Here is a 27,080-nt window from a genome sequence, read left to right as displayed (position 1 = left end):
CCGCGTGGCCGTGCGTCCCGCTGTAGCGGATAAAGTTGTTTGACGCTGGGCGGGCGGCGGCGGGTCACGTGAGCGGAAGATGGCGGCCCCGGCAGGCGGCGGGGGTTCCGCGGTGTCGGTGCTGGCCCCGAACGGGCGGCGCCACACGGTGAAGGTGACGCCGAGCACCGTGCTGCTGCAGGTGCGGCCGCGGGCAGGGGGGGCGGCGGGAGGGGGTCGGGGGCGCGGCGCCGGCCGCTGCTGCGGTTGCTTCGAGGGCCGCGGGGGCGGGGCCGGGCGGAGCCGGCGGGGCGGGGCTTGCGGTGGCCAATGGGCGGCCTCCTGGCGCGGCGGGCGCCGGGCCCCCGGCACTGAGGGGCCGGCGGGGGTCGCGGCCCCTGCCGCCCTCGGCGGAGGCGGCGGCGCCCCCAGCCCCGGTCCCCACCCCGGGGACGCTCTCCGGCGCGGTGCGCTGCCGCCGGCTGTGCTGAGTCACTGGCGGCACTTCGCCGGGCAGCCGGCCGACGTCGAGCCTACCACGTTGAAAGTGCCTGCTGAGCGCGGCTGTGTCGGCGACCGTGCGCGCACACGGTGCGGCGGGGGCCGAGCCGGTGGTGACATCTCTGGGCGTGCAGGGCGCAGAAGGGGGCTCCCTCCCGGGGGGGCGGGCAGGACCCACTCGAGCTGGTTCTCTATGAGGGGGAGTCCCTGAGTGTGTGGGAAGAGGTCTGTGGGGACGGGTTGTTGGGGACCCGGTGTGCAGGGCCCTCCGCAAGAGCTGGGGTGACAAGGCAGGTCCAGTGCGGAGGAGGACAGTGCGCAGTGAGACGTGCGTGCCTTTGAGTGGTCGGTCCCTCTCATGGCTTGTACTGGGCTGTGTCCGGCAGAGCCAAGCAGCTCTCCAAGGGGCGAATTGTGCCCTGGGTGCCTCAGTGTCACTTGCCTACCACCCCCACGCCCATCGGATGCAGTGGCTCATGCCCTCATCTCACCCCTAGGTCCTGGAGGACACGTGCCGGCGGCAGGACTTCAACCCCAACGAGTACGACCTGAAGTGAGTGCTCTGGCCACTGTGGACTCTCCCCTCTCCCCAGCTCCCCTCCCCTCCCCCAGCCCGCCCTCCCCAGCTTAAAGGGACACAAGCCTACTTTCTCACCCCTGGGAGGCCAGGAGCCCCCGGTACAGTGCTGGTGGAGCCGCACTCTCCAGAGGTCTGGGGGGATCTGGTCCTGCCTCTTCCAGCTCCGGGGCTCCAGGTGACCCGAGGCTTGCGGCTGCCTCCCCATCCGCTGCCTCCTTGCTCCTGTGTGCTGTGTCTCTCTCTCTTTCTGTCCCTCATGAAGACGTGTGTCCGTGGATTCAGGGCCTCCCGGGTCATGCAGGATGACGTCATCTCGAGGGTCTTGATCACCCTCTGCAAAGGCCTTGTTTCCATAGGTCACACTCACGAGTTTGGGGGGTCAGGGGGTGGATAGATCCTTCTAGGGGTTACCATTCTGCGCACTGCAGAGGGTTTTTATGCATTTGGTGCTGTAAGGTCCTGGTGGGGCTCTGAGGGCGAGAGGAGGTGGCCGTGGAGAAATTCGAAGAAACCTGCAAACGAGAGGGGGTTCTGGGGCCTCAGAGCCCCTGTGTTTGTGTGCACAGTTCTCTGTGCGCAGGCGTTTTTCCGAAGAGAGAGCTTGCACCAGATTCTCCAGGGGTCAAAACCCCACACTGGTGGATGGGTTTCTGTCCCGTAGCGGGAGCTTGCCACCTTAGCGGTGTGTCCTCACGGCAGGGATGGCGAGGAGCCCGAGGAGTGGGAGCCTGTCTGTGCGTCGCGTGGGGCTGTGCAGAGGAGGTTCTGAGCAGAGAGGCCCTCACGCCATCCTGGATCCCTGCTTCCTTCTGCGGCCCCCGAAAATCCCAGGCACCTGGGCTGGCTGGTGCCCTGGCCTCCAGGCACAGAGCTGGGTGGTCCCCTTTCCGCTCTTGTGTTCTGAACCTGCCTGAGACATCCACGTGGTGTCTGGTTGGAGCTGGTCAGAATGTCAGGCCTTTGACTGCGCGTATTGATTTTTTTCCTGTCTTCTCTGCAGCCACCAATTGCGTGATTTGTTTAAAAAGTGCTGCCACTGCCAAGGAAGGCAGCCTCGGGTGCACGCGTGTGCACAGGTGCACGCATGTGAGCTCCCTTCTGCTCACCGCCAGGGCTCCCAGCACAAGCTCCCAGGCTTCCCCTGGGGTCTGCTGTCCCGTCTCGCCTCGGTGTCGAGGTTGTTGTATGGCAGCTTCCGGCAGCGTGGAGGATTGCCTCTCCTGTCTTCAGGTGCTGTGTTCCCCGTTGAGAAACTCATTGTTTGCAAAGGCACCTCAGCCTTCGTGCAGTCGGGTGACCGCCTGGAGACGTCCGATCTCACAGTCTCTCACCCGCACTGTCATTTCCCCCCCAGCCTTCGGTAAAAAGAGAGCTCACCGTCTGACTTCTGAGCAGCATAAGTATGTTCTCTTATTCGCTCTCCTGGCCGTGCATTCTGCCCTCCTCTCCTGTAAAATCAAAGCCGCACCGCGGTGGCGGTTTGTGCCGTGGGCAGGAGCTTTTCTCAGGCCCAGCTGATCTCTGGGGTTAGCAGTGCTGGTTCCCGTTCCCGGAGGCTTCCTGGGAGCTGAGGGGGTCTGGAGGAGAGGCCGCCTGGCTGCCACGCTCCCTGCCCCCAGGTGAGGCAGTGTCCAGGTCTCTGAGTCCCTTGCGGCCCCCTCTTTCCTCCTCAGTGGTGGGCGTCGGACTCTGTGTCAGTCCAGACGGGGGTGCGTTGAGCGGGACGTCAGGCCCTGCGCGTGGTGGGCCCAGCGCAGCCTTGGGGTGGCCCGGGCCACCTGTTGGTGCTGCTCATCTGAGTTTCCCGTTTGTACAGCGTGCTGACCCAGACCCTGGCCATGCTTCCCAGGAAGGCAGGCTGCCGAGAGAGGTGCCGGGGTTCGCCCTGTGCCCATCTCTCCTGGCCTGGGATATTTCCCTCCTACGCAGCAGTTCGCTGGGCTCCCCCCAGTTCCTTCCAAGAACCGCCCCCACTTGGACTCAAGCTGTGCGAGAGGGTCAGAGGACGCTCCAGGCCTCGCCTACTTGTTGGAGGCTCAAAGCTGCAGGTCCCTGTGCAGTGGCTCAAACGTGCAGGACACGGGCAGAGGGACTTACGGGCTGGCCCAGGGTTGGAGGACCTGGCTTGGCCAGCCAGGAATGGTGGTCTCAGCCCTTCATCCCCAAATCCCGGCCACCGTGAGGGCCTGGCACTCCCTGGGGACTTCAGGCCGGGTCATCCTGTTTGTGCTTTTCTAGAACCTTTGCCTCTGTTGCTTGTCTTCAGAGTTGTGGCTCTGCTTCAGAGAACGGCAGGAAGCAGGAGTGACTGGAGCCGGTCATTTTGGCCAGTGGCTGGCTGCACGGGGAGCGTGGCTGCAGCGGCCAGGCCGCCACAGCTCTGGGCGGTGATGACAGGGCTCTATTCGAACTTTCCTGAGCAGAGCAGGGCGCACGCGCGTCCGTCATGCCTGTGTATGTTCTGATTCTCCGAGTCTGCGCTTGGGCGGGTCCCACAGCGCTGCCCCATCGGAGGAGCCCCAGGGTGACCGTCTGTGTGCTTTCTGTCCCTGCAGCTCGCGCTCTCTTTCCTTCCCGAGACCCGCCACGGGAGCTGGGACCTGCTCTGCCTCTGCAGGCTGCGGGATCGCTGGCGGGATGCGGGCGTCCCTCAGCTCCCGGCAGCCCTGGGCTGGGCTCGAGTCGGCAGGCAGCCCGTGGCTTTGGTCTGTCTTGCAGGTTTCAGAGGAATGTGCTGGACCTGTCTCTGCAGTGGCGATTCGCCAACCTGCCCAACAACGCCAAGCTGGAGATGGTGCCCATCTCCCGGAGCCGCGAGGGGCCTGAGACCATGGTAGGTGGCCCTCGCGGTGGGCTGGCAGCACCACTCCTGCCTGCCCTTCCCCTTCTCGTTCAGGCTCAGGTGGTCCGGGCCGCAGGAGGCTTCAGCAGACCGCCTTCCCGCCTTGCTCTCCGAGAGCTGCTGGTGGGAGACGAGAGTCTGCGTTCTCTGTGCTGCGTGGCCTTTTGGGGGGGGGTGGAGAGGGGTTGTGCTGTGTCCCCATCCGCACGCGGGCAGCCTTCACCATGGGACCTGATGTTTCCAGCCAGAAAATCTCTGAGAATCTTGAGCCGGCAGGGCTCTGCGGAGGCCACGCGGCCTCAGTTCTGGGGTGAAGGCACGGCTGGGGCGCAGGGCTCTGCCGCCCGGAGTCCTGGTCTTCCGGCCCACACGCTGCTCTCCACCAGACCAGTAAGCCTGGTCCCAGCCCAGGGGGTTAGCGAATGACTGTAGGGTCACTGGGCACAGAGATGGCAGTTAAGGGACTGCTGCCAGCTCACACCTGGCTGTGTTCTCCCAGCAGGCGGGAGGAAGGCCCGGGCCCTGGGGTGTCAGCTCTCTCCAGAGGCCCCCGGGAGTCAGGCAGCTGGGGCTGAGCCCACTGCCCCTCTCCCATTGCCGCTGTGATTCTCAGCCTTTCACGTGGAAGGAACCCTGCCTTGTTGCACAGGTTCCTGGAGGGCGGCCTGGAGGAGCCGTCCCTCCTTTGTTAGTTATTGGGATTAATTGTAAATGAACATGCTCCTGGAGTTCCTGTTGTGGCTCAGCAGGTTAAGAACCTGACGAGCATCCATGAGGTTTCGGGTTCCATCCCTGGCCTCGCTCAGTGGGTCGAGGATCTGGTGTTACCGTGAGCTGTGGTGTAGGTCGCAGCCATGGCTGGGATCTGGTGGTGCTGTGGCTGCGGCGTAGGCCGGCAGCTGCAGCTCTGCTTCGACCTCTAGCGTGAGAACTTCCACGTGCCACAGGTGCGGCCCTAAAGAGACAACTAAATAATAGATAAACATGCCCTTGAAGAGTTTAAGGCCGCTTCTGGGCAGGAGGAGCCATGGTGTGGTGAGTCTGTGCCCGGCCCTGGCAGCTGGGGCAGAGCCGGTGCATTGTGGGGCTCCGGTCCTGCGGTAGCACGTCTGTCGTTCTGCAGAGGGACCTGAGAGGTATTTACCCCTTCCCAGGTCGTAGACCTGTGTCCCTGTTCAGGGAGGCAGTCACTCAAGATGGGCCGACAGAAGCAGTGTGCTCGTTTATGAGAAAGGGAATTCAGTAGACAGGGGGAGTTAGTTACCTGTTAGGTAAGAAATTACCCTGGGGAGTTCCCTGGTGGCGCAGTGAGTTAAGGATCTGACACTGTCATGGTTGAGCTCAGGTTGCTGCTGCGGCGCGGGTTCTAGCTCAGGCCCAGGAACTTCTGCACGCTGCAAACTTGGCTGGAAAAAAAAAAAGTAAGGAATTACTCTGGCGAGTGAGGGCAGCGCTCAGCCTGGCTCCCCGCGCCCCGGGCTCAGACCTCTCCCTGACTTGGCGCGCGTCTCCCCCAGGTGCGCGTTGCCCTGCAGCTGGACGACGGCTCCCGGCTGCAAGACGCTTTCTGCTCAGGCCGGACGCTCTGGGAGCTCCTCTGCCACTTTGCGCAGATCAGGTGAGTGTCGGCGAGCAGCTCGCAGGCGAGGCTCTGCGCCGGGCCGGGGACGTCGCCCGGCCCGGCCGATCCAGACCCGCGGGTGGGAAACGAGGGCCGCGCCCGTTCTTCAGCCGCACCAGCCACGCAGGTTGCCGGCAGCTGGTCCTCCCTGGGGGTCCCGGGACAGCTAGACCTCCCCCTCCTGGAGAGCAAGACACGCTTTGGGGCTGGGGGGAGCTTGAGAGCCCCCGCCCCGCTGCCGCCGCTGGTGTAAACTCTTTAAGGTGACGCTGGGCTGTGGTTGGGGCTCTTTTTCTTTTGGCTGCACCCACAGCATGCGGAAGTTCCCATGTCGGGGATGGAACTTGCGCCACAGCAGGAACCAGAGCCACAGCGCTGACAGCACCGGCTCCTTGAGCCGTGAGGGAGTGCCGGGCACCGGCTCTGTTTAAAGAGAAAATCTTGCCGACAGCTGTCACGTGTTAGTTCTGTCTGGGGATTAATGTTTATTTTTATTTATTTATTTATTTATTTATTTGGTCTTTTTGTCTTTTCTATGGCTGCACCCACGGCATACGGAGGTTCCCAGGCCAGGGGTCGAATGTTTAAACTTTGCTCCTGTGTGTGTCAGAAGGGTCACCTTCTAAGTTTTGTTTCTTCGTTGTGGGAGGGAAGTCTCATGAGTCCACTTTTAAAACTCTCCGTCCCAGGACGCGAGGATAGAGTGGCTGCTCTGTGGCTGTAGGCAAGTTGCTCACCCTCTCTGGGCCTCCCGAGGGTGATGAGAGGATGCGTTCTTGTGTCTCGAGTGCCGAGAATGGGGCCTGGTTTGAGTCTGCCTGCGGGGCAGGGGCTCTGGGCAGGGCCCCACCCTAGGGAAGCCTGCTCCGAGCGGACGAGGGACCTGCTGCCCGAGCCGTCCAGCAGCCAATTCCTGCTGCCCCACCCGAGCCCCACCCGAGCTGCCTCCGGGAGCTCCTCACCAGCCCTCTCTGGTGCTGGTGGCCCTCTGTTCCCTGTTCTTTGTAAGATGAGGCCGCGGGGGCAGCAGTGCCAAGCCCCAGCGTCCCTACCCCTCCTAGGGGCCTGGTCCCCGGCAGCCAGCCTCTGCTCCCCGCCAGACGCGTTCTGAAAGGACCCCCCCCACTGCACCCCCGCCACCTGCATGGCCTCCAGTGGCATTAGCGCTGCCTCCCTGTGCAGCTCTGGGCACCTGTTGTCCCACCAGGCCCTGGGGGGTTGGGCTGCTGTTCAGGGTTTTGGGGGGTACTCCTCAAAGCTCAGGGCCTGGGGCCCAGCACCTCCCTGCCCAGCTGCTGGCTGCGCTGCTGAAACGACGGGGCCTCTGCTTGTTTCTCTTTGTTCTGTCGTTTGTTCGGCACAGTCGGCCGGGGCTGCAGTGGGGAAGCTGGTCCAGGGCTTGCAGAGCTACCTGACCGGTACCCACCCTGGCGGGTGTTCAGAGCGCTCAGATTTCCCCAGGAAGGAGGGACACTGCCTTGGGGGCTGGGGAGGCCTGGGAGGAGCCAGCTGCACCTGCAAAGGGAAGGCACTGCTGCCGGGGCCGAGGGCCCGCACGGGCAGAGGGCCCGGGGCCGGACTGAGCAGGAGCACCCGTGGAGCGCTGCGATTCTGCCTTCTCCCAGGAGGCCGAGCGCCGTTAGGGGGTCGGCAGTGACACGGCCTGGAGGACGGGCAGTGGCTGCCGCGGATGTGGGTGGGGAGGGTCTGGGGTGGCGGGCCAGTGCTGGATGAAGTGGGGTCCAGGATTCCCTTCCACTGTGTGCTGGGCGAGGCGGGGCCCTCTGGACGGCGGGGGCGGGGGGGTGCCCGCACTGTTCCGAGAACGGGGGTGGGCAAGTGTGAGGCACCCATGGCTCCCACGTTGTTGTCGGCTCTCGGCGTTGGGGGCTCCGCTGGCTCCCCAGTTACCAGCTGGGTACCGACAGCCAGCTGCACTGCAGCCAGAGCCCCAGGCGTGAACAGGAGCCCCATGGCCCCACGTGCCCAGTCCGAGCAAGGCAGCCAGAAGGGGTGGCGGCCGTCCGGACAGGTGGCAGTTTGTTCCCCGTCTCTGAGGACCTGGAGATGGGTGACATCGAAAAAGAGCGTTCAGGAGTTCTCTTGTGGCACAGCGGGTTCAGGATCCAGTGTCGCTGCAGCGGCTCGGGCGCAGCGTGGAGAGGAGAGCATGGCAGGAGGTGGAGCAGGGCCACGGCTGGGGATCGAGGGCTGTGATCGCTGGCATGTGTGACCGAATGCCACATGTCTGGGGACAGCTGGCGGCCTGAGGATCTGCCCTCCTGCTCATATGCTGGAGGGTCAGCCGGTCTGTCCTGTCTGCAGCCTGCCAGAGCGCATCCTTCCTGGGCCCTGTGAGGCTGGGAGCTGATGCCTGGATCTGGAGTGCCGGGTCCCTGCCGTCCTGGCTGAGGTGCCTCCTGGGGAGGAGCTGCAGAGCCCGGTGGCCAAGCGTGAGGATGGAGGCCAGAGGAAGGGTCCAGACGGCCAGGCTGTGGGCTTCCGCGTCTCTAGAAAGGGGACAGAGAAGCACGGGGCGGAGCTGAAGGCCGTGATGGCCCGAGTGACCGGCAGGGCCTCGTCGGGAGCTGCGGACCAGGGGCTGGCTCCACAGGCTTGGGGACGGCTGGCCTGCTTGAAGGCCTCACCCTGCCTGGCACCACCACCAGGAAGGAGTGTGCCATAGGAAGATCGTTTGTTCTAGAATGTTCTACTTTGCCAGATTAGTGAGGAGTGAGCACACACAAAAAAGCTGTTTTTAGACCCAAAAGATCACCTGTCTGCTACGCGCAGCCTCTGCACAAGCTGTTGGCTGCTGCACGGAAGGGCGGGCATGGAGGGCAGGGAGCTGAGGGGCCCCGAGTCGCCAGAGCCCCTGCTCAGGCTGCGGTCGTCGAAACAAGGGGTGGCCTGGGGAGCATGCTGGACTCTGCAGTCTGGGGTCCACCTTCCCGAGACCCGGCGGTTCCTTGGCTGCCCTGTCGGGGGGCCAGGGTCACCCCATCATGAGGATGGCCGTGCCCTCCTGGGCTGCGTCCCGGTCCAGGGGTCGCCTTGGGGAGGGCCGAGGTGCCGGGAACACGGGTCGCACGAGCCTTTCGGGCCGACTGGCTCCGTAAACTGGGCTTAAGACGTTAAGAAACAGCACTGGGGAGCAGCGGGGACAGTGGCAGAAGCAGCAGGGTGACGAGGCAGGGAACGTGGGCCAGGGCAGGGGTTGTGCCGGGCCAGTCCTTTGCTCACACAGGGCGTTGAACACGTGGCGTGACGCACCTGCTCTTGGGCTGGGACCGTCGTGTCTTCACAGGATCCCCTGGGCATCATTTCTGCGCCGTCCTGCCTCTGTGTGTGTGTGTGTGTGTGTGTGTGTGTGTGTGTGTGTGTGTGTGTGTGTGTTCGTGTTCCAAAGCCTTTCTCCGCTGTCTCTCGTGCACAGCAGGAGGTCTGCACCGCCGGGCCGGGGCTTTAGAGGCAGGATTGCTGGAACCGCGGGTGGGACTTGTCTAGGCTTCAGCTCCAGGCCTTTGCTGGGAAGCTGGCATTGCCAGCGCTGAAGCTGAGTCCAGATGAGGGAGCGCGTGCCCCAAAGTGGTGAGCTGGCGAGGCTGCGCTGGGGCCATGCAGGAGCCGTGCAGGAGCCGCTGTCTGCGTCCCACCCCGCGGAGCCCTGTGGATGCCGGAGCGCCTGCCCGCCGGCCCGAGCCCAAGGCAAGAGGTGCGGGAGCTGCGCTGGCTCCCAGCAGCTCTGGGCGGCCCTGGTCCCCACGGGAGTCTGTCACGGAGCCGGTTTTTCTTGCTTGAAGTGGTTCACGAGAGCAGCGGGCGTGCCGGACGCGGCCAGAGCTGCTGGAGGTGAGCGGTGCGGGCCCTTTGCGTGGAGCTCTGGGTGGATGGCGGCCTGGCTCGACCCCAGCGTCTTGAGCGACTAGCTGTCCACTGGATGGGCGTGTGGGCCACACGTGGGGACAGGAGGTAATTCGGAATTGTCTCGTACCCACATCAAAGGAAAGCGGAAACAGGTGCAATTAATTTCAGGAATATAATTAACCGACTCAGAACATCCAAAACATTATCCTCGGAACGTGTCATCAGCGCGAAAGGAGATACTTTACATTCCTCGTTGGTCTGGAAATTGGCGCGTCTCACGCTTGGAGCCGCCTCCCTCCGTGCGGGGCGCCCTGCGAAGCTCAGCGCTGCGTGGAAGGGTGGCCACCCCGGGGGGCGCTGGCTCGCTGTGGGCCGGCCAGCCTGCCTCTGCTGCGGGGGGGGCTCTGGGCGCCCCCCACCCCCAGGCTGGGGTCTCCCCCCGACGTCTGGCCCTGTGTTGGAGCCGAGCCCCGCCCCCGCCCCTGGCTCTCAGCCGTGTTCATCCCACTGATTCCAGCGTCCCGGAGAGACTGGCCATCCGCCTGTTCTCTGGGTCGCGTGGCCCCTGGGGCACAGCAGGCTGTAGGGAGGGGCTGCCCATGCGGGCGGGGCCCGCCTGTGGTCAGGTTGGGGATGGGTTTCTGTGCCCAGGGCCTTGCAGGCACGGCCAGGGCGTAGATGCCAGGGTGTCCGTCGAGGGTGCCGTCTTTGAGAGGCCTGGGGCTCCCTTTCTTTGGAAACCGGCCGCAGGCGCTCAGCTTTGCCGCTGGGCCTCGGCCTCTGTGCCCCCCAGTGCTCCCTCATCTCTGTGTGGGCCGGGCAGCTGGGTGGTGGGTGCACGTCACCTGGCCTCTTGGGATGTGGCCTCAGCCACCGAGGGCCTCCTTGTGGCAGCAGGAGCTCCTCTGAAGCCGAAGTCACAGCTCAGTTCATCTGAGCCACTTTTGGTGGTTCTTGCGTCGGGGGGCTATGGTGCCAAGCTTGTGTTGGTGGCATCTGTGTTTGTACCAGTCCAACTTGGTCAGGCCCCAACGGGTGACAAAAACAGAAGGGGCTCCCAATTCTGGCCTCGCCCCCCGGTTCACAGCAGTGCCTTGCCGGGAGCTGTCCGGCTGCGTCCGTGACGGGGAGAAGCACGGCGGCGGTAGCACCTCTGCCCCGCTGGCCCCTGGCCTGGCGTGGGGAGCGGGCTTGCTGGCCTTGGATGTCGGGAGGACCCCCCCCCCCAGCCTCTCCCCAGCACTGTCCCTCTGGGCCAAGTGCCTGGCTGGGGTATGGGGCAGGCCCAGCCCCCGCTAAGCTATCTCCGTCGGAGACACGGGGGGCTTTGGCGGTCTGTTGCAGGGCGTGGTAGCAGCGCCCGATGCGCTGGAAGGTTCGGGTCTACTGTCCTTGGCCAGACGGGAGAGCACCGCTAATTGGCCGGGAAAGTCTGGAAGCGATCGCGCGGCTGCCCCTCCCCTCGGCGTGTTTACGGGCCTCTCCTCAGATGCCTCCCGCGGAACCCGATCCCTCTGGAGCGGCGACATCAAAGCCAGCCTGCTGTTTGATGTCCGGAGGCCTTCCCTTCCCGGGCGCTGCTGTGCCCTCCGCCCCGCGGGTGACGTGCAGCCCCGCACTGGCCACAGGGGTGCTGGGCAGGGGTTGTGAGGAGGACACCTGGCCAGAGCCCCCGAGAGCAGAGAGCACTCTGCTTGTCGCGTGGCAGGCGGGCAGCCAGCTTCCTGAGCCCAGGTGGCCACTGCCTCTGTCGCGGCTGAGAGGGGCCGCGTCCCAGCGGCTCCCCCCCTCCCTCCCCCCGGCCCGGTGGCTCTGGTTTGCAGGAGCATCTTCTCTTGCGCCTCCTCCATCGTGGCTTCAGGATGAAGAGCCTGTGGGCCTGGCCAGGGCTGTCTCTCCACCACTTTGGGGTCTTACGTTTCCCTGAGCCTGGCCCCACTGTGTGTGCAGGGTCACGCCTGCCTGGCTGGCCCCCGAGTTGCTCGGGTTGAGAGCTGGAAGGCGTCCCTGGGGGCGGCTTTGTTGTGAGCACAGGCCGGGGGCGGGGGGCGGAGAGCATGGGCTGAGCTCCCCCGGGTGCCAGCCGGTGGGAGGTGGCCGGGACCTGCTCCAAGGGCCTCCCAGGGCGGGCTCTGGGTTGTCTGTCAGTCCTGGGGGCCTCATAGAAGCAAAACCGATAGCAAACGAGAGGACGTGCTGAAGGCACTTAGAGGACAGTGGCACGGGTCTCGGGGACGGGCCAGGTGGCAAGTGTCAGCGTCAGGTGTGGTGACCGGCTCAGCCGTCGGCTCTCCCACCCGGCCGGGTCTGTTTGAGCCCTGGGGCCTGGCAGGGCAGCGCCGCGCGGCCTGAGGACGTGCCAGGCCTCCTGCTCTGGCGGCCCAGGCCTCTCTGGAGGGCGGGACAGGCCTGGAGCGCTGCTGGTCCGTCTGGGTCAGACATTTATCTGGGGGCGAGGTCTGCACTCGTGTGTCAGAAACGCAGAGTGAACTTTGCTTGGTTGTCACAGGCCTGCTACAGTGATGTGACCATCCAAAGCCAGGGCTTGGTCACCTCGCGGCCTGTAACCGCGATGGCCAGCGCAGGCCGGTGTGGGAGGTGCCGGCTGTCCCGGGTGCGGGCCTGGTTGTGCACCTGCAGGCCCCCACCCTCCCCCATCCTCCGATTGGGCGTCCCCCGGGGCCCTTCCCTCCCGTCCTGGGGTCTGGTGTACAGGGAGGGCGCCGTGGCCAGGCCGCTGCCCCGCCGCTTTCGTCCCGGCCTTGCCCTGCTGTGTCCTGGAGGTCGTGTGGTGGACCCAAGCCCCATGCTCCCTGTGCTTCTGGGGCAGCCACCTCTCAGGGGACACGGGCAACGGCTTCAGATAAAAGCCCAGGTCTCGGCCCCTCTGGGACTTTCTTGGTCCCAAGCCCAGGCAGGGTTGGTGGTGGCCTGGGCGAGGCTGGTCCCGGGGGGGCTGGCGCTGCCCGTCTCCCTGCTCCATGTCGTCCCGGTGCTCGGAGGCCGGGGCAGGTGGGAGACGCCGCCAGGCCGTAGGCTGACGGCCAGGGCGGACGAGTCCTCCTCGGAGACGGGTCTGTGATGTCTCGCTCGCTGTCCCTGCAGGGAGCGTCTCGAGCGGCCGTGTCAGGCGAGCCCAGTCTGCGTGTACATGCGGGACGAGGTAGGTGCCCGCGCCCGCCCTCACTTTCCAGCCTGGAAAATTCGCTCTCAGACTTGCCTTCAAAGCGGCGGCTGGGAGGCTCGGGCCTTGAAAGCCTGGTGTGTTTCATGGAAAAAAGGCCCGACGCCGGCTCCGCGGGAAGCGACCAAGGGCCGCCCAGGCTGCTCCCAGCCTCCCTCAGAGCCCTGTTTGTTTTCCCAGCTCCTCTCAAAGCCCAAGAGTCACAAAAGTGGTTTCGTTTTAATAAATATTTGCTTTGCTCCGTGTTTTGATCTTTTCAAAACCGAGTATGGCATGGGGCAGGCTTGGCCTGGCACCGAGGCCCTGCCTGTCCCCGCCTGCCCGCCCGCCCGTGACGGGGGGACCCTCCTGGCGCGGGGTCCCCTGGCTCACAGGGGCTTTTTGTTTCGACCCTGGCCAAGTGCCCTTTCCTGGCGGGGTGGCCACCGTCCCCAAGGGCCCCCTGCTGGGGCTGGGCCCTGCCCACCTTTTATCCCAGTGTGAGGCTCCTGACCCAGGGATGTGAACAGCGGGCCCTTGGGGCCACATACCCCCCCCGGAAGGCAGATCACTGAGCCTCGCACCCGGGCCTGGGTCAGGGCCATCGTGGTCAGTCCCAGCCCTCGGCGGGCTGGTCAGCTGGCCACATGCGGCTAACCCAGGCCCAAGCCCTGCGCGCCCGGGCCTCTCGGGCGCTGGTGCCGGGCTGGGGCCGGCTGGGGACCCCAGGGTGCTGGTGACAGAGCCCAGGCTGGGAGAGGCAGGCGGATGGGGCGCTCGGTCAGTGGGCGGTCAGCAGGACGGCGCGTTCCCTCCTCGCAGGTGACCGGCAGAGCCGCCTTGCAGAGCACGACCCTGCAGTCGCTGGGCCTCACCGGGGGCAGTGCCACCATCAGGTGGGGGCCTCGGAGTCTCATTCAGGGAAGGAAAGTGGGGTCTGGGAGGAAGGGAAGCAGGCCAGGGGGAGCCCCGCCCCTCCCCTGGCGGCTTCCCCCGCCTGTGGCCTGGGGGTCGGACACCCTGCGCTCTGCTGCGGCTGCGGGGGCTGCTCCCGGGATGGACTCGGCTCGGTCGGCCCCCGAGGGGAGCCGCCGCGTGGAGACATGGGGCCGCACGAGCCGAGCCTCACTTTGTGGGCTCCCCTCAGGTTCGCCATGAAGCCCTGGGACGCGGCCGGCACGCAGGAGCCCGGGGCCGCCCAGAGCAGGAGCCCGGGAAGCCCGCGCCTGACACCAGCCGGCCAGGCCGCCAGCAGCCCTCTGCTGCCGCTGAACCCCGCAGGGCTCAGCCACGGCGACGTGAGCCGGCAGGACGCGGCAGCCAGCGCGGGGCCCGGCCTCACGGACGGCCCCGGCCCCACGCCCGCAGACGCCCAGGCCAAGCCCGTCGCGAAGGAGCCCGCACCTGCCCCCTTCGTGCCCTTCTCAGGCGGGGGACAGCGACTGGGGGGGCCCTGCGGGGCCGCAAGGCCTCTGGTGTCACCTTCAGCCAAACCACCCAAGTCCTTCTCCAGCCCCGCAGGCCCCTCGAAGCCAAAGAAGTCGCGGCCTGGCCAGGAGCCCCAGCAGGAGCCGGAGCCAGAGCTGGAGCCGGTAAGGAGCGAGCCGGGCGCTGGGGTCCTGTCTCCTGCCCGCACCTGACCTCTAGGGGTGCAGCGTGGTCGCCGGGTGCCTGTCCGTCTCCTTGGGGAAGCGCTCTTTGGTCTCATGTCGTCTGCAGTCCGTTTTCTGGAGCATCGGTTTAGGGGTGCGGCCTGACGGGTTTTGACACACGCGTGTGTCCCTGTGGCCACGTCCCAGCCTGGAGCCGCTGTCCCAGAGCCCTGGGGCCGGCCCCCTGCCTTCTGCCCGGGCTGGCGGTTCTGAGCAGCTTTTGATGTGAAGGTGGTTTGGCCACAGTTCCTCCTGAGCCAGGCGTCCCCCAGTCACTCTCTGTCCTGCGGCTGGCGTGTGTGGGGGGGCGCGTGGCATGTGCCCCACATGGGCAGGCAAGCCCTGTGGGGGCCCTCGTGTATCTCTCGTGGGGATTCTTTGGCATGGAAGTTGCCAGCAGCTGCCTGAGCCGCAGCCGGGAGGGGGGCACGCGGCCCTGGCTGAGCTGGGATAGACCGGCCTGGCCCTTCCCGGCAGTGGGGGGCTCTGGGGGTGCCCCTTCCTGCCGGGGCACCACCCTCCTTTGAGCATCTCTGGCTCCAGCTGTCCCCGAGCCTGACACCCACCCCTGTCCCTGGCTCTGTCCGCCTGAGCGAGGGGAGCCCAGGCGTGTGGCCGCTTGCAGCCCTGTCCGAGGTCCCGAGAGAGGACAGGCGTGGGCCCCTCAGCGCGGAGCTGGGTCTGGGCGGCGGCGGCGCGGGACTTTCTATCGGAGCGCCTGTGGGCTTTCACGAGTCCCGGCAGGGCTCCCACAGGCTTCTCTGGGTCCCTCTGCGGGACTGCCCCTCAGCAGCGCTCACGTCCTGTCATCAGCAAAAGCGTGTGCTGGATTCCCCAGGGTCCCAGGCTCTCCCACCTCTGGGGCGTCCACCCAGGCAAGCATGGCCGGCCTCTGGCTGGTGGCCGGAGGGGTCTTTCCCAACTGAGAGACCTGGTGGTGGGGCCAGCCTGGGTTTCCAGCCCGGGCAGCACGCTGTCCCTGCGGAGCCCCTGAAGCCGTCAGGCATGTGTGTGCCTTCCAGCCTGCTCCCCCTCTGCTCTGTCCTTCCCTTCCATCCGGGCAGCTCTGCCCCACCCGTGTCCCCAGCAGTTTACGTGGTGATGAGAAGGATGCTGCTGCCGAAAGAACCCCCCTTTGTTTTTATTTTGCGGTTGTACTCTCTGTATATGGACGTGCCCAGGCCGGGGACTGAATCGGAGCCACAGATGTGACCTACACTGCAGCTGCAGCAACGCCAGATCTGTTAACCCACTGTGCTGGGCCGGGAATCGAATCTGCTCTTCGCTGTGACACGAGTGGCGTAGTTGGACTCTTTTTTTCTTTTTTTGTCTTTTTAGGGCAGCAGCCAGGGCATATGGAGGTTCCCAGGCTAGGGGTCTAGTTGGAGCTATAGCTGCCAGCCTACGCCACAGCCACAGCAACGCCGGATCCTTAACCCACTGAGCGAGGCCAGGGATCGAACCTGTATTCTCATGGATGCCAGTCGGGTTCATTAGCCGCTGAGCCACCACAGGAGCTCCCATAGTTGGATTCTTAACCCGCCGTGCCGCGGCAGGAAGTCCCGAGAGCGACTCCCTTTTTACAGGTCACCTTTCTGGGTGACAGAGAACCACTGCAGCCCTCCCACCCCCCTGCCACTGAGGGGAGCTTGTGGAGTGTGGATGGTGAGGCTTCGGCCCCACGAGTGGGGTCCGCTGGGTTTCATGCTGGGTGGCCTGGCTCACCTGCTTCGGTGGCTCCAGCAGCTTCTCAACTTGAGCTGGCGTCCTGGCAGATGACGTCAGTTGTATCTTTCCTTGATGTTCTTACTTGTCTCGTGTTGTTTTTTTTTTTTGTTTTGTTTTGTTTTTTATTTTTTTTTTTTTTTGTCTTTTTTTTGCTATTTCTTGGGCCACTCCTGCGGCATATAGAGGTTCCCAGGCTAGGGGTTGAATCGGAGCTGTAGCCACTGGCCTACGCCAGAGCCACAGCAACGCGGGATCCGAGCGCGTCTGCAACCTACACCACAGCTCACGGCAACGCCGGATCGTTAACCCACTGAGCAAGGGCAGGGACCGAACCCGCAACCTCATGGTTCCTAGTCGGATTCGTTAACCACTGCGCCATGACGGGAACTCCTCGTGTTGTTTTTTTTAATCCTGTTGCTTTGATGGAGTCTCTGGTATCCGCTGAGTAGCAGCAAACGTCGTGGGCATCCTTGCTTGTCCTTGATCTTGGGGTGTCCGTTTGTCCGTGGAGGGTGACGTGTGCTGTGAGAAGCCTGTGTCGGGCGGGGTTTCTGGCCCGGCCTTTCTGAGCGGCTTTCTCTTGCACAGGTGGGTACGGCGCTTCACCAGCTGTTTTCCGCGCTGAGGTGATTCTGAGCCTCTGGCTCCTTCCGTTTGTTCGCGTGGTGAGGTTTCGGATCGGTGCCCCCAGCAAGCTCCCCTCGCGTGCCGGGCAGGGTCCAGTTTGGTTGGCGTCTTCAGCGACACCGCTGGTGGTGGTCCACGTGCGTTTGCGCGCTGGAGCCCCCTCCTCACGCTTGCTTCCAGGCCCCACACCTGGGAGGGTGGGGGCCCCTCTGGGAGTGCGGGAGGCTCAGCCCTGCGACAGAGGCGCCTCCTCCTGCTCCCCGGACCTCCCTGTGTTCTTGCCGAATGGGAGGGGGCGGGGCTGAGCCAGTCCCCGGCCCGTGGACGCCCGTCCTGGGGAGGAGCTGGTGGTGCTTCTCTGGCTTCTCCAGGGACCCCGGTGGCTTCTATGCGGAGGTTCCAGCTGCCTTAGAAACTAGCATGAAGCCCCCAGTTTCGTGGCCTCGTCACTGGGCCCGAACCAGCCGTCGAAAGCAGGCCGTTGTGGTCGGAGTGGGCTGGGGCCAGGGGCCTGGTTCCCTCCAGGGCTCTTCTTTCGGGGGCCAGGAATCCAGCACCGGGGCAGGGCCCCTCCCTCCCTGAAGGCTGTGGCCTTCGCGGCTCCTGGGAACCCGCTGGTGCCCCGTGGCCGTGTGGGGAGTGGCCTGGACTGGTGCTGGCTGGTAGGTGGTTGCTGTCCCGGGCGCAGGAGCCCCGTGCGTCCCCAAGTGCTGACCCCAGGGGCCCAGGAAGGAGGGGTCCCGGCGAGGGGCCGCCTGGCCGCCAGCAGCGCTGGTCTTTGATCTGGGGGCCCCGGCAGCTGGTTGACTGGGGCGCGTCCCCCGCCCGCCCCTCGCCTCCTGTCACACTGACAGCCGCGCGCCCGGAGGCCCGGCCGGCCACATGGTGTCTGCTTTGTGTCCCCTTAAGTCCTGGGGGAGGGGAGAAGGAACCGAACGGAACTTTTGGGAACTTCAAAGGTGCGCTGCAGTCATCAAAAGAGTTTCCAGGTTTCCCGTCCGTGTCCTGCCTGTGTGTGGTTGGGCTTTGAGTGAAGAGTCGGGAGAGACAGGATGAGATGCAGGCAGGTCCTCGGCTGAGGCCCAGGATGGTTTACAGACGCGGCGGCTCCTGCCTTTGATGTCGAAACACGGGTTATTAGAAGGTAGTTTTACTGGCGGACAGAACCGGGTGCCGGGTGCCGGCGAGGTCGGGGCTGTGCGGCGGCCCGGCAGGTCCTTTGAAGCCCTTCCGTTGGCCTGGGGGCTGCCCCGCAGCTCTTTGTGCTGCTGGCCGTGGTCCCAGCAGGCGTCCCCCACGCAGCTGGCCCGGTTTGTGATCAAAGGCCCCGACCCCCTGGGCAGGGCGGGCTGACCGCGGTCTCCCCTGTGCCCCTCACCCTCCTGGGGTGGTCCCGGCCCTGGGGACCCGCTCGGCACTGCGCACCCCGTCTCTGGGCAGGTGTCAGCTCGCCTGTGGCCGTCCTGCTCCCGGTTCCAGGCAGGTTCCGAGTGCCAGGGGCCGGGGTGGGCCGAGGGCCGTGCCCCTTGCTGGTCCCTGCCCATCTCTGGGCCTTAGTGCCTTCTGTGACGTCGCCAGGTGCGGGCCCAGGGCAGGGGAGTGTGAGTGGGGCCCTCCCCGGGGGTGCTGGTGGACGGCCCCCGGTCTCGGCCTTGGCCTGGGCCAGGACGCCCACTCAGGTTTGTGGGCAGACAGCTCTGCAGCTCTGAAGGTATCAGTGGCCCGGCGACAGCGGATGCCCTACTGCTGAGGCTGTCCTGCAGTCTCAGCCGTGACGGGGCTGGCGGGACAGTGGGAACTGCAGGGTGCTCGGCCGCCGGGGTACCCCTGCAGCCCCAAGAGCCGCTCGGCTGGGGGCCCCCTCTGTGGGTTGCCCCTTCCCCTGGGGGTGAGGCGGGCCCACGCACGCCCCACGTTTGCTTCTTTGCGCCCTGGGGGGCTCACGCGCCCCGTGCCTGGGGAGACCCGCCTGGCCTGGCGAGGGGCTCGGGGTCAGGCCTGGCCTCGCACTGGCGCCGTACTCCCTGCAGAGGGCGGTGGCGAGTGACCCCGCTGGCCCGCGGCCCTCCCGCCTGCCTGCCCGCCCGCGATGCGGTTGGGCTCCGAGCCCCTTGGGGAAGCTGTTACCCCAGCCGTGGTCCGAGGCCGGCTGCGCCGAGAGGGCGGCGGGAGGGTTAGCAATCGAAGAGAACAGTCCTCGCGGGGACGCGGGCACGTCTGGGTTGAGGTCACCTCCAAAGCGTCACCGCATTTTTCCTCAGTGTGTCGTCCATGTCCTGGAAAATTAGCGTCAAGAAAATGAAACCGCAGCGGCAGCAAGGCTGCTTCTGACATGGGCGGACCCCCGTGTGCCCAGGCGGGTCTTCAGCTCTTCGTGGGCGGCCCCTGGAGCATGTCCACTGGCTGTGGGGGCCCCTCGTCCCCTCCAGGCCCGGCCCTGGCTGTGCCTGGGGCCACGCTGACCTGGCGCGAGGTTGAGGACGGACAGGGCCCACAAGCTTTTCTCCCCTCGGGGCTCCCTCGAAGGGTCCGTCCTGGCGGCAGGGGCTCCTTACAGAGGCATCAGTGGCCATCCCAGGGGACAGTTGGTCCCCAGGTGGCTCACGTGTCAGTGCGCATCTGTCCAGCCTCCGGCCGTCAGCCAAGGCCTCCTCCGAACGTCACCCGCAGGGGGTGCTCCCGGCTCTCCCAGGCGCCCTCTGGACCGCTGGCCAGTGTCAGCCAGTCCACGTGGGGGCTGTCCGGAGGCTGGCAGTTGTTTTTAGGAGCCGGGCAGTGAGCCCGTGATGGGAAGCCTGTCCCTTGGCTGGGATGACCCAGGCCTGACGGCTCCCCGGAAGCCCCTGGAGGAGCTGACGCGCAGGTGGGGGTTGGGAGGGTTCCAGGCCAGCCACCCCACCCGTGTCCTCGGCACCAGAGGGGAGGGTCACCTTGGAGCCCCAGCGCGGCCCCTGGAGTTGCGGCCCTTGCCAGTGCACGGGGAGCCCCATGGCAAGAGTGTGAGGCCGCTGGTGGTTGCCCCTGTGCGTTTCCTCCCTGGCACCCCGTCCTAGACTCTGCCCTCCATCCAGAAGCCTCCCCATAAATCCACCGAGGACTGGAGCTGGGCGGCGTAACTGCACCCCAGGGCCCGGTTGCCAGGGGAGTGTCCCAAGTGAGGGGTCTGCCCCGCTTCCTCCCGCCCTCCACCCCAGCCCCTCCCCTCTGGTCGCGGTGTCTCTGTGGGCCGGGCGACGTGGAGGCGTTGGAAGCCCCCTGGCAGCAGGGTGACACATCCCACTGGCCTGTCTGCTGTTCTTGTGGGACCCGCCAGGGGCTGGGTCGTAACGGCAGCTGTTGGGCTCGGGGGCTTGGGCTCCGGGGCTTGTGTGCCTGGGCCTGGCCCTGGCAGACACACGGTGCCCAGCTTAGGCGCATCCACGTCCGCCCTCGCCCTCCCCCAGGGGCCCAGGCGCACACTCGGCCCTTCTGGAATGCAGGCGCCGCGGCTGTGGGGGGCAGCCTGGCGCCTGGCATCTTGTTATAAAAAGCTCTGGCGTGGACGGCCTGCAGGCTGCAGGAGGGTTGTGGCTTTGAGGGGACAGCCCCTCGGGGCCTTGGTCAGCCACCTACGGGCCCCGCTGCCACGGCCTTCGCCAGCCCTTCCTGGCCACCCTGCCCCGGTGCCCCAAGACCGGGGGGCTTCCTGGCGAGAGCCCGCCTCCTGTTATCATGGGGCGCCATGCGGCTGTACACCCGCCGACAGTGGAGACCTGCCGGCCTGGGCAGTCGAGGCCTTGGGTGTGGTTGGGGGGCCCTGGGCAGCTTCCACCCGCGGCCAGCCTGGGCCTGGCCCTCCCCGAAGCCGAGAGTCTGGCCTGTGGAGCGGGTGGGGGGTGCTGTGGCCAGGACCGCAGGACGCAGCATCCAGAGAAGCCGGCCGAGCCCAGCCCCGGTGTCGAGAGGCAGGAGGCAAGGGCCCTGTGCCGAGGCTGGGATGGGGCAGGGGCAGGCGGGAGCAGGCCGGGGGCCCAGCTCCACGGGCGGCCTCAGCACCGCCAAGTGCCCCCACGGTCTCTCGAGCTACCCTCGCAGCGGTTTCCCGCCTGGAGGTACTGTGAGCAGAGCAGGCCCTGCTTTGTAAATTTCTGTCGTCATTGCTGCCAATTAGGCATGACACTGTCCCTTCCTGTGTCCCCAAGGTGGGCAGAGGGCAGGGTGGGCTCGGGCTGCTCCCCTGGGGAGGGGAGGGGGTTCAGCCTGGCCATGGGGCCAACTGCTGGCAGGTGTTTGCCAAACCTTTAATTCAGGGGCTGTTGTTTGGTTGCCCCTCCCCGGTGTGGCCTTGACCGGGGCGCTGCTCCCTACGTTTGTCCCCCACTTTGGAGAACCCTAGTGCCAGGCAGCTCCCTGGCACTCGTGGGGAGCCCCCATGGAGACAGGGAGTGAACAGAGAGGCAGCTGGGGTTCTTGTAGCGGTGTGGGTGCCGGAGGATGCCAGCTGGCCCGGCTGAGCCCAGACCCCAGAGCTGTGTGCCCTGTCGGTGAGTGGGGGTCTCGGCACCGGCGTCGTGAGGCAGGCAGGTGTAGAGGAGGGGCTCCGTGGCCTTGGCCTTGGGCGGACAGATGGGGCTGCATGTCTGCCCCAGTGCCATGGGGTGGGAGCCGGAGCCCTTCCTGAGCCCTGTGTCAGCCGAGCCCTCTGCCTGCCCAGCCGGTGGACCGAGCCCCCGTGGTGTGCCACCCCGACCTGGAGGTGCTGCTTCAGGCCTGGCCTGCGGAGCTGCCTGATGAGTTCTTCGAGGTGACCGTGGACGACGTCCGAAGGCGCCTGGCCCAGCTCAAGAGCGAGCGGTGGGTGTGCCCTGGCCCTCGGGAGACCCCCCCCCCAGCCCGTGTGGGGTGCTGACACCAGGCCCTGGGCAGCAGCTCAGAGGGCGTGGGGGTGCAGGTGGGGGCTCCCAGTTCTGTCCAGCCCCGGGGGGCGCGGGGGGGCAGCTCACCCAGTCCGAGGGGGTGGGGGGAGGTCCGGAGTCCAGCTCGTGTGGGGGCTCTGCTCTGGTTGGGGAAACCTGGGACCTCCCCGCCACCGCCAGGAAGCGCCTGGAAGAAGCACCCCTGGTGACCAAGGCCCTCCGGGAGGCCCAGATGAAGGAGAAGCTGCAGCGCTACCCTAAGGTACGGGTGGGGGGTCTGCCCCTGGCGGCAGCACAGGCCTGCGTGGCCTCGGGTCGTCCGCGAGCCCGTCGGCCCCACGTAGGAGGAGAAACGTCGGTGTTTTCACACGTGCACCCGGGGGTCCGACGGATCCAGCCCGTGGCCAGCGCATGAGGGGCGCTGGCCCGGGCTCCGGGCGCCCTGCTGACGGGCCGGCTTGTCCTGCTGCAGGTGGTCCTGAGGGTCCTGTTTCCGGACCGCCACATCCTGCAGGGCTTCTTCCGCCCCAGTGAGACCGGTGAGCAGCCCTCGGGGCATCTGGGGGGCGGGCGGCCCGTGACCCCCTCAGGCCCCTTCCCTCAGGGCCGTGGGGCTGCAGGGCTGGGCTCCAGGGCTGGCCTTGGCCGGGTGCTGTGGTCTCCGTGGGGCAGGCGGCAGGTGCGGGCTAGGGGCTGGACTCACATCAAATGCTTGGCAGGCCAGGCGGGCAGTTCTGGGCGCGGGTGGGATAGGGGCACCCAGAGGAGGTGGGCCCAGGGCTCCCCAGCACCTGCTGTTGGGTCTCCGGCCTGGGGCTGTGGCTCACCTGGGGGGAAGGCAGCAGTGCCACCGGTTCTGAGTGGGGTCCTTGGTGACCCGGACCCAAGACTGCAGAGGTGGGGTGGCAGGCAGGCCCTCAAGGTCCCCGGTCCCCGGGGGCAGCTCTGGCTGGTGGTGGGCGGAGCGAACGGCCGAGGGAGGGACAGTCCCCCAGCAGATGGGGTCCCAGGCTGGGACCATCCCACTGCCAAACTGCTGGGGGCACCGTGGAAAGAACAAGCTTGGATTGCTGCCCTCAAAGCTCGGATTTGGCCTGAGGTCGAGCCGCTGCGTCCGTGGAGGCTGGGCCTGGCGGCCGCAACACCAGAGCAGATCTGCCTCTGGGCCCCCACCCACCTGCCCTTCCTCCCGCAGTGGGGGACTTACGGGACTTTGTGAGGAGCCACCTGGGCAACCCCGCGCTGCCCTTCCACCTGTGTGAGTAGGGGGCTTGCGGCAGCTTCTCCCGCGTGAACAGCATCGTGGGGCAGATGGGGGCACAGGGGGAGGGAGGAAGGTGCCCTCTGCCTGCCCCAGGAGCCGTGGGGGTGGGGTGCAGGGAGAGCTGCAGGGCCGCACAAGGCGCTGAGCGGGGCGAGCATACCCTGCAGGTGGGCCCCCCCCCTTGCCCTCCCCCGTGCCCTCCCCCCAGCTTCCTGTTGGGTCTTGGCAGCAGCAGAGCGATGGGCGGGGGGCTGTGAGCTGAGGGGCCGCTTCAGAAACCCCCCAGCTGTGGCCGCAGGCCTCCTGCTCCCGCGTGGCGGCACCGAGGGCCAGGGCGCTTGCTGAGACAACACCCATCTCTCCGCAGTCATCGCTCCGCCCAAGACCATCCTGGACGACCACACGCTGACCCTTTTTCAGGTACCAGCCTGCCAGGCTGGGGGCGCTGCTGGGCCGGCCCGAAGCGGCACAGGCCCTGGACCAGGGAGGGGCGGGTGGCCTGGAGGGAGCAGAGCGCCTCCGAAGTTGGTTGGGGCTCTGCAGCCTCGGCCCTGCCAGGACTGCCCCTGGTCTGGGGGAGAGGGGCTGGTTGCTGGGCTGTGGGGAGCCCCGGAAGGCTCAAGGGTCAGAGGCCGCAGCCACGGGTGGCCAGCTGCCTGGGAAGGCCTGGGGGTGCCAGCTGCTGGCAGCAGGTTTGGCCCCGGCCTGGAGGGGCTGCGGCCAGGCCTTTCTCCCCGACCCCGTGGCCTCTGCTGGGAATGCCGTGCTGGGCCCTCCCCGCTGGCCGGGGCCCGGAGCTCCCAGGGTGGGGAGTGGTGATCCTGATGGGCTGCCCTGCTGGGCTGCGTCCAGAGCCAGAAGGAATGTCCTGTGCCTTCGCCCCGGGAGAGCGGCCCGGGGCCTCCCCAGCCCTCCAGCCTAATGGCTCCTCGTCAAAGTCTCTTCAGATATTTTAATTAGGAGCAGAGGCTGGCCTTTGTCAAGCGGCCAGCAGGCCCCGCAGAGATCCGAGTTGGGGTGAGGGGCCTCCGTGCTGCCCGCCCGGGGCTGCCACCGTCGGGGGGTGGGGGTGGGGGGCAGACCGACCGCAGAGAGGCTGGAAGCTCACCAAGGAAAGGAGCCAAGGTTGGCGGGAGCAGGGGGCTCCCCCCCGCGCCCCCTTCTCCGCCCCTGGGAGCCCCGGAGGCATTGGGCCTCCTCCTGTCCCCGCCCGCCCTCCTCACTGGCCAGCCTGTTGATAAACATTGAATTTGGAAGATGCTTCGGGGTGGGGAGGCCCGCGGCCGTACACTCCCTCCAGTTGGGAGCCCTGGGTGCCGCCTGTCCCACCCACGTGGCCTGATTCCTGGTGACACTCTGCCCCCCGCTACCAGCAGCCGTCTCCTTTCATCCATCAGCTCCCCTGGAGCCGCGGGGCCTCACTCAGGGTGGCGTCCCTGGCTGCCCGTGATCAGAGAGCTGGCAGGGCCCCGGGAAGGAAGCCTTCTTCCCGCCCGCGGGCCAGCGGGCGCGGAAGCGGCCGGCTTTCATGTCCCTGGCAGGGCTGCCTGGGGCCAGGCCTGCGCCCCAGAAAGTGACAGCTCCGGGTGGGTGTGGGGACGGCAGCCCAGCTGCCCCTCTGGCTGCGGGAGCAGGAGCGGCTCTTTGCTGAGAGAGGCCGAGGGGGCCGAGGGCGGGAGGATGCGGAGGTCGCAGTGTGGACACAGCTGCCCAGCGCCCCCACCTCAGGCCTGCTGCCCGGGCTGAGCCCCTCCCTCCTTTCCTCCGTCTCAGCCTCCTGCCCACTGCCTCGCCCAGGGCCCTGGCTCCACCCCTGGTGGGCCCCAAAGACCACCTCGTCAGCCTGAGCAGAGGGTAGACCCTCCCTCCCAGTGGTCCCCGTGGTTGCCCGCGCTGCCCTCAGCTCTTTGTCCCTTAGGGACCCCGAGACAGAGCCGGCGGGTAGGGGGCTTCCAGCAGGTGCCGAGGGGAGGCCAGGAGGCCGGGTTCACGAGGAGCCGCCTCCAGGAGGCGCCACAGGGCGGGTGGCCCCAGTGCCTGGCCGGTTGGCTGGGTCACCCGGGGCGGGTTGGGGCACCACCCTACCTGTGCGCCCCCCCCCCGCCCCCGTCAGTGTCCGAGGCCCTGGGGCACCTCCTCGACCCTGCAGGCCACATGCCTCCGCCCCGGGCTTCCACATGGCCGCGTGGGGTTGCAGAGTGTTCTCAGCTGCCCTCGGCCTCAGCCTCTGCTGTGACCTTGGGTCCAGCCTTGGAAGCTCCCTCTTACTAACCCCCCAACCCAACTCCAAGAGCTGGGCCCTGAGAACGGGGCGGGGGGACACACTCAGCTGGCAGCTGTGGCCCTTCCACCAGGGACCGGAGACGTGGAGCCTCAGGCAGTGGCCTTGCTGCCGCCTCAGGCCCGCTTGGGGGTCTCAGCCGTGACCATCCTCAGGTGCAGAGGCGGGTGGTGACCCGGGGGCTCTGCGCTCCTCTGCTGCAGCCCCATTCGGCCCCACAGTCCAGCCCCCTGCCCGGAAGGCACCCAGTCCCACGCCAGACCCGGAGCAGAAACCTCCGGCAGCCTCTGCTGGGGGGGGCGCTGCCAGGCCTAGCTCCTCCTTCAGGATGTCTGCTGCTCCCCGGGAACTGGGGGGAGAAAGGCCGGAGCGCACAGGTGCCCGTCCGGCTGGGGCTGGAGCTGGCCCCGGGCAGGATCCTGTGGTCTGATGCCCTGGCCAGCCAGGGCAGCTGGGTGGTGGGCCATGTTGTGGGGTGGTGCCCTGGCCCCTGAGCTCCCTCTGCACCCCTCAGGCCAGCCTCTTCCCCGCTGCCCTTGTGCATTTCGGACCCGAGGAGCCGACAGGTGGGTGGCCCCTCTCTCCGCCCACCGCCACTGGCTCTGGGCGTGGATGCCCACTCCTCAGACGGGTGCGGGAGGGAGGCCAGTGGCCCTGATGCCCCCATATCCCCCTTCGGGCTGGGACAGCCGCCTGCCCGGCCAGGCCCCTTGCCCTGTGGCCTGAGGTGAGGCTGGACCTCCCGCAGGCATCTACTTGGAGCCCAGGCTGCTGGAACACACTGTGTCCCCATCTGCTGCTGACGTCCTGGTGGCCAGGTGAGTGACTCCAGAGGGGTAGGGAGGGCCCAGTGCCCAGTGCCCACTATCCTGTTCCTTGGCCTTTGTCCTCAGGTGCATGTCCAGGGCCGCCGGGACCCCATCCCCGCTGCCAGCCCCTGCCTCTGTGCCCCTGGAGTTGGAACCAACCTCTGAGGAAGAGGCAGCAGGGCCCCCCGCGCCCAGCCCTGGGATGGCCCAGCCCGTGAGGAGGGACCTGGGCAAGGTGCCCAAGTGGCTGAAGCTGCCAGGTACTATGGGGACCACCAGGCGGGTGGGGCCGGGGGGTGGGGGCTGGGACCCTGAAGTCACCCTGTGTTCTCATGCTGCAGCCGCCAAGAGGTGAGAGCCACCAGCCCAGAGGTGCCCACTCTGACAGCCACAGGACCCCTGCCTACTGAGCGGAAATAAAGACGCGAGCCTCTCTCCAGCCCCTTCTGTCGTCCTTTCCGGGTTAGGGCCCATGGACCCCCTGCCTGCTGCTGGCCCTGGGACTGGCCAGTCTGTAGCCGGGCTGGAGGGTGACCTGGGCCTGGGAGGCCGTCACCAAGGGCACAGGGCCCCTGGGCTTTAGCTGTCGGATGGAGTTGACCGCTCCTCCTCTGAGAAGGGCCTCCGGGCATCCCTTGTCTGCTGCCAGGAGGGTGGAGGACAGCCCCCACCCCGCAGGGCGGGCGGGCAGGGCTGGCCTGGGGTTTCCCGGTGCCCCGCCCACCCCACTTCTGCACGCACTTCAAAGTGGCTGTGGGGCACAGGCGCTGGCACTTGTCACCAGCCTCTCCCCTCAGGTCTGATTACTTCCACATGCGCCCAGAGCTTTGAAGCCCGAGACTCCCTGCTGCAAGGGGGAGACAGAGGTGGGGAGCCGCGGCTGGAGGGAGGGCTTCCAGGTGCCCGCAGCAGTAGGGGCGGGGGTCCCTCCCCAATGGGCCGGGTCTCCCAACCCTGCAGGTCGTGACTCTGTGGTCTCAGCCCTGGGGCAGCCTCTGACAGTCCAAGCAACTTTCGGGATTGGTGGGAGGTGGGTGCTGCGGGTGGGGTGGGCCCCTGAGGGCAGCCAGGTGTCCCGACCAGACTTGTAGAGGGGCCCAAGCAGCTCCGAGCTGCCTGTCCCTGGTGTGGGCCCGGGCCAGTGGCCCTCCCTTCCCACAGTGTGCCCCCCGGCAGCCAGCCCCACTTGGTCCTGGGCACCCCAGGCCGTGGCGTAGGTGGGGTCCCAGGCAGGCAGCCACACGTGCACGGGCCCCAATTTCACCCCACGA

General features: G+C 66.8%; 1 protein-coding gene across 10 annotated transcripts; it reads left to right on the top strand.

The window, feature by feature from the left end:
• Positions 4-26,248, top strand: ASPSCR1 (ASPSCR1, UBX domain containing tether for SLC2A4). Of its 10 annotated transcripts, none has more exons than XM_021066377.1 (16): positions 4-181; positions 978-1,033; positions 3,779-3,893; positions 5,420-5,520; positions 12,496-12,553; positions 13,376-13,449; positions 13,701-14,145; positions 21,254-21,393; positions 21,636-21,717; positions 21,928-21,994; positions 22,651-22,713; positions 23,087-23,139; positions 25,515-25,566; positions 25,749-25,818; positions 25,894-26,069; positions 26,151-26,248. In XM_021066377.1, the coding sequence occupies exons 1-16, from the start codon at positions 80-82 to the stop codon at positions 26,162-26,164; spliced, it is 1,668 nt and encodes a 555-aa protein (XP_020922036.1). In that variant the 5' UTR covers positions 4-79; the 3' UTR covers positions 26,165-26,248. The 10 variants fall into 10 exon arrangements, 5 of the variants coding, with proteins under 5 accessions (XP_020922036.1, XP_020922035.1, XP_020922038.1 ...); XR_002336919.1 differs by having other exon boundaries at positions 5-181; positions 22,952-23,139; positions 26,151-26,246; XM_021066376.1 differs by having other exon boundaries at positions 5-181; positions 26,159-26,248.

This window comes from Sus scrofa, chromosome 12, assembly GCF_000003025.6.
Source record: "Sus scrofa isolate TJ Tabasco breed Duroc chromosome 12, Sscrofa11.1, whole genome shotgun sequence".
In the NCBI taxonomy this organism is placed as follows: Eukaryota; Metazoa; Chordata; class Mammalia; order Artiodactyla; family Suidae; genus Sus; species Sus scrofa.
Note: the sequence above shows the minus strand (reverse complement) of the source record. Positions and strands in the feature narration are given on the sequence as shown.

What these genes read in the sequence shown, in the direction of transcription:
- ASPSCR1 (XM_021066376.1), top strand. Translation starts at nt 80, where the DNA reads ATGGCGGCCCCGGCAGGCGGCGGGGGTTCCGCGGTGTCGGTGCTGGCC. An exon ending in CGCGCTGCCCTTCCACCTGT is followed by an intron (nt 22,714 to 23,086) that starts GTGAGTAGGGGG and finishes ATCTCTCCGCAG; the next exon opens with TCATCGCTCCGCCCAAGACC. An exon ending in GCTGACGTCCTGGTGGCCAG is followed by an intron (nt 25,819 to 25,893) that starts GTGAGTGACTCC and finishes CTTTGTCCTCAG; the next exon opens with GTGCATGTCCAGGGCCGCCG.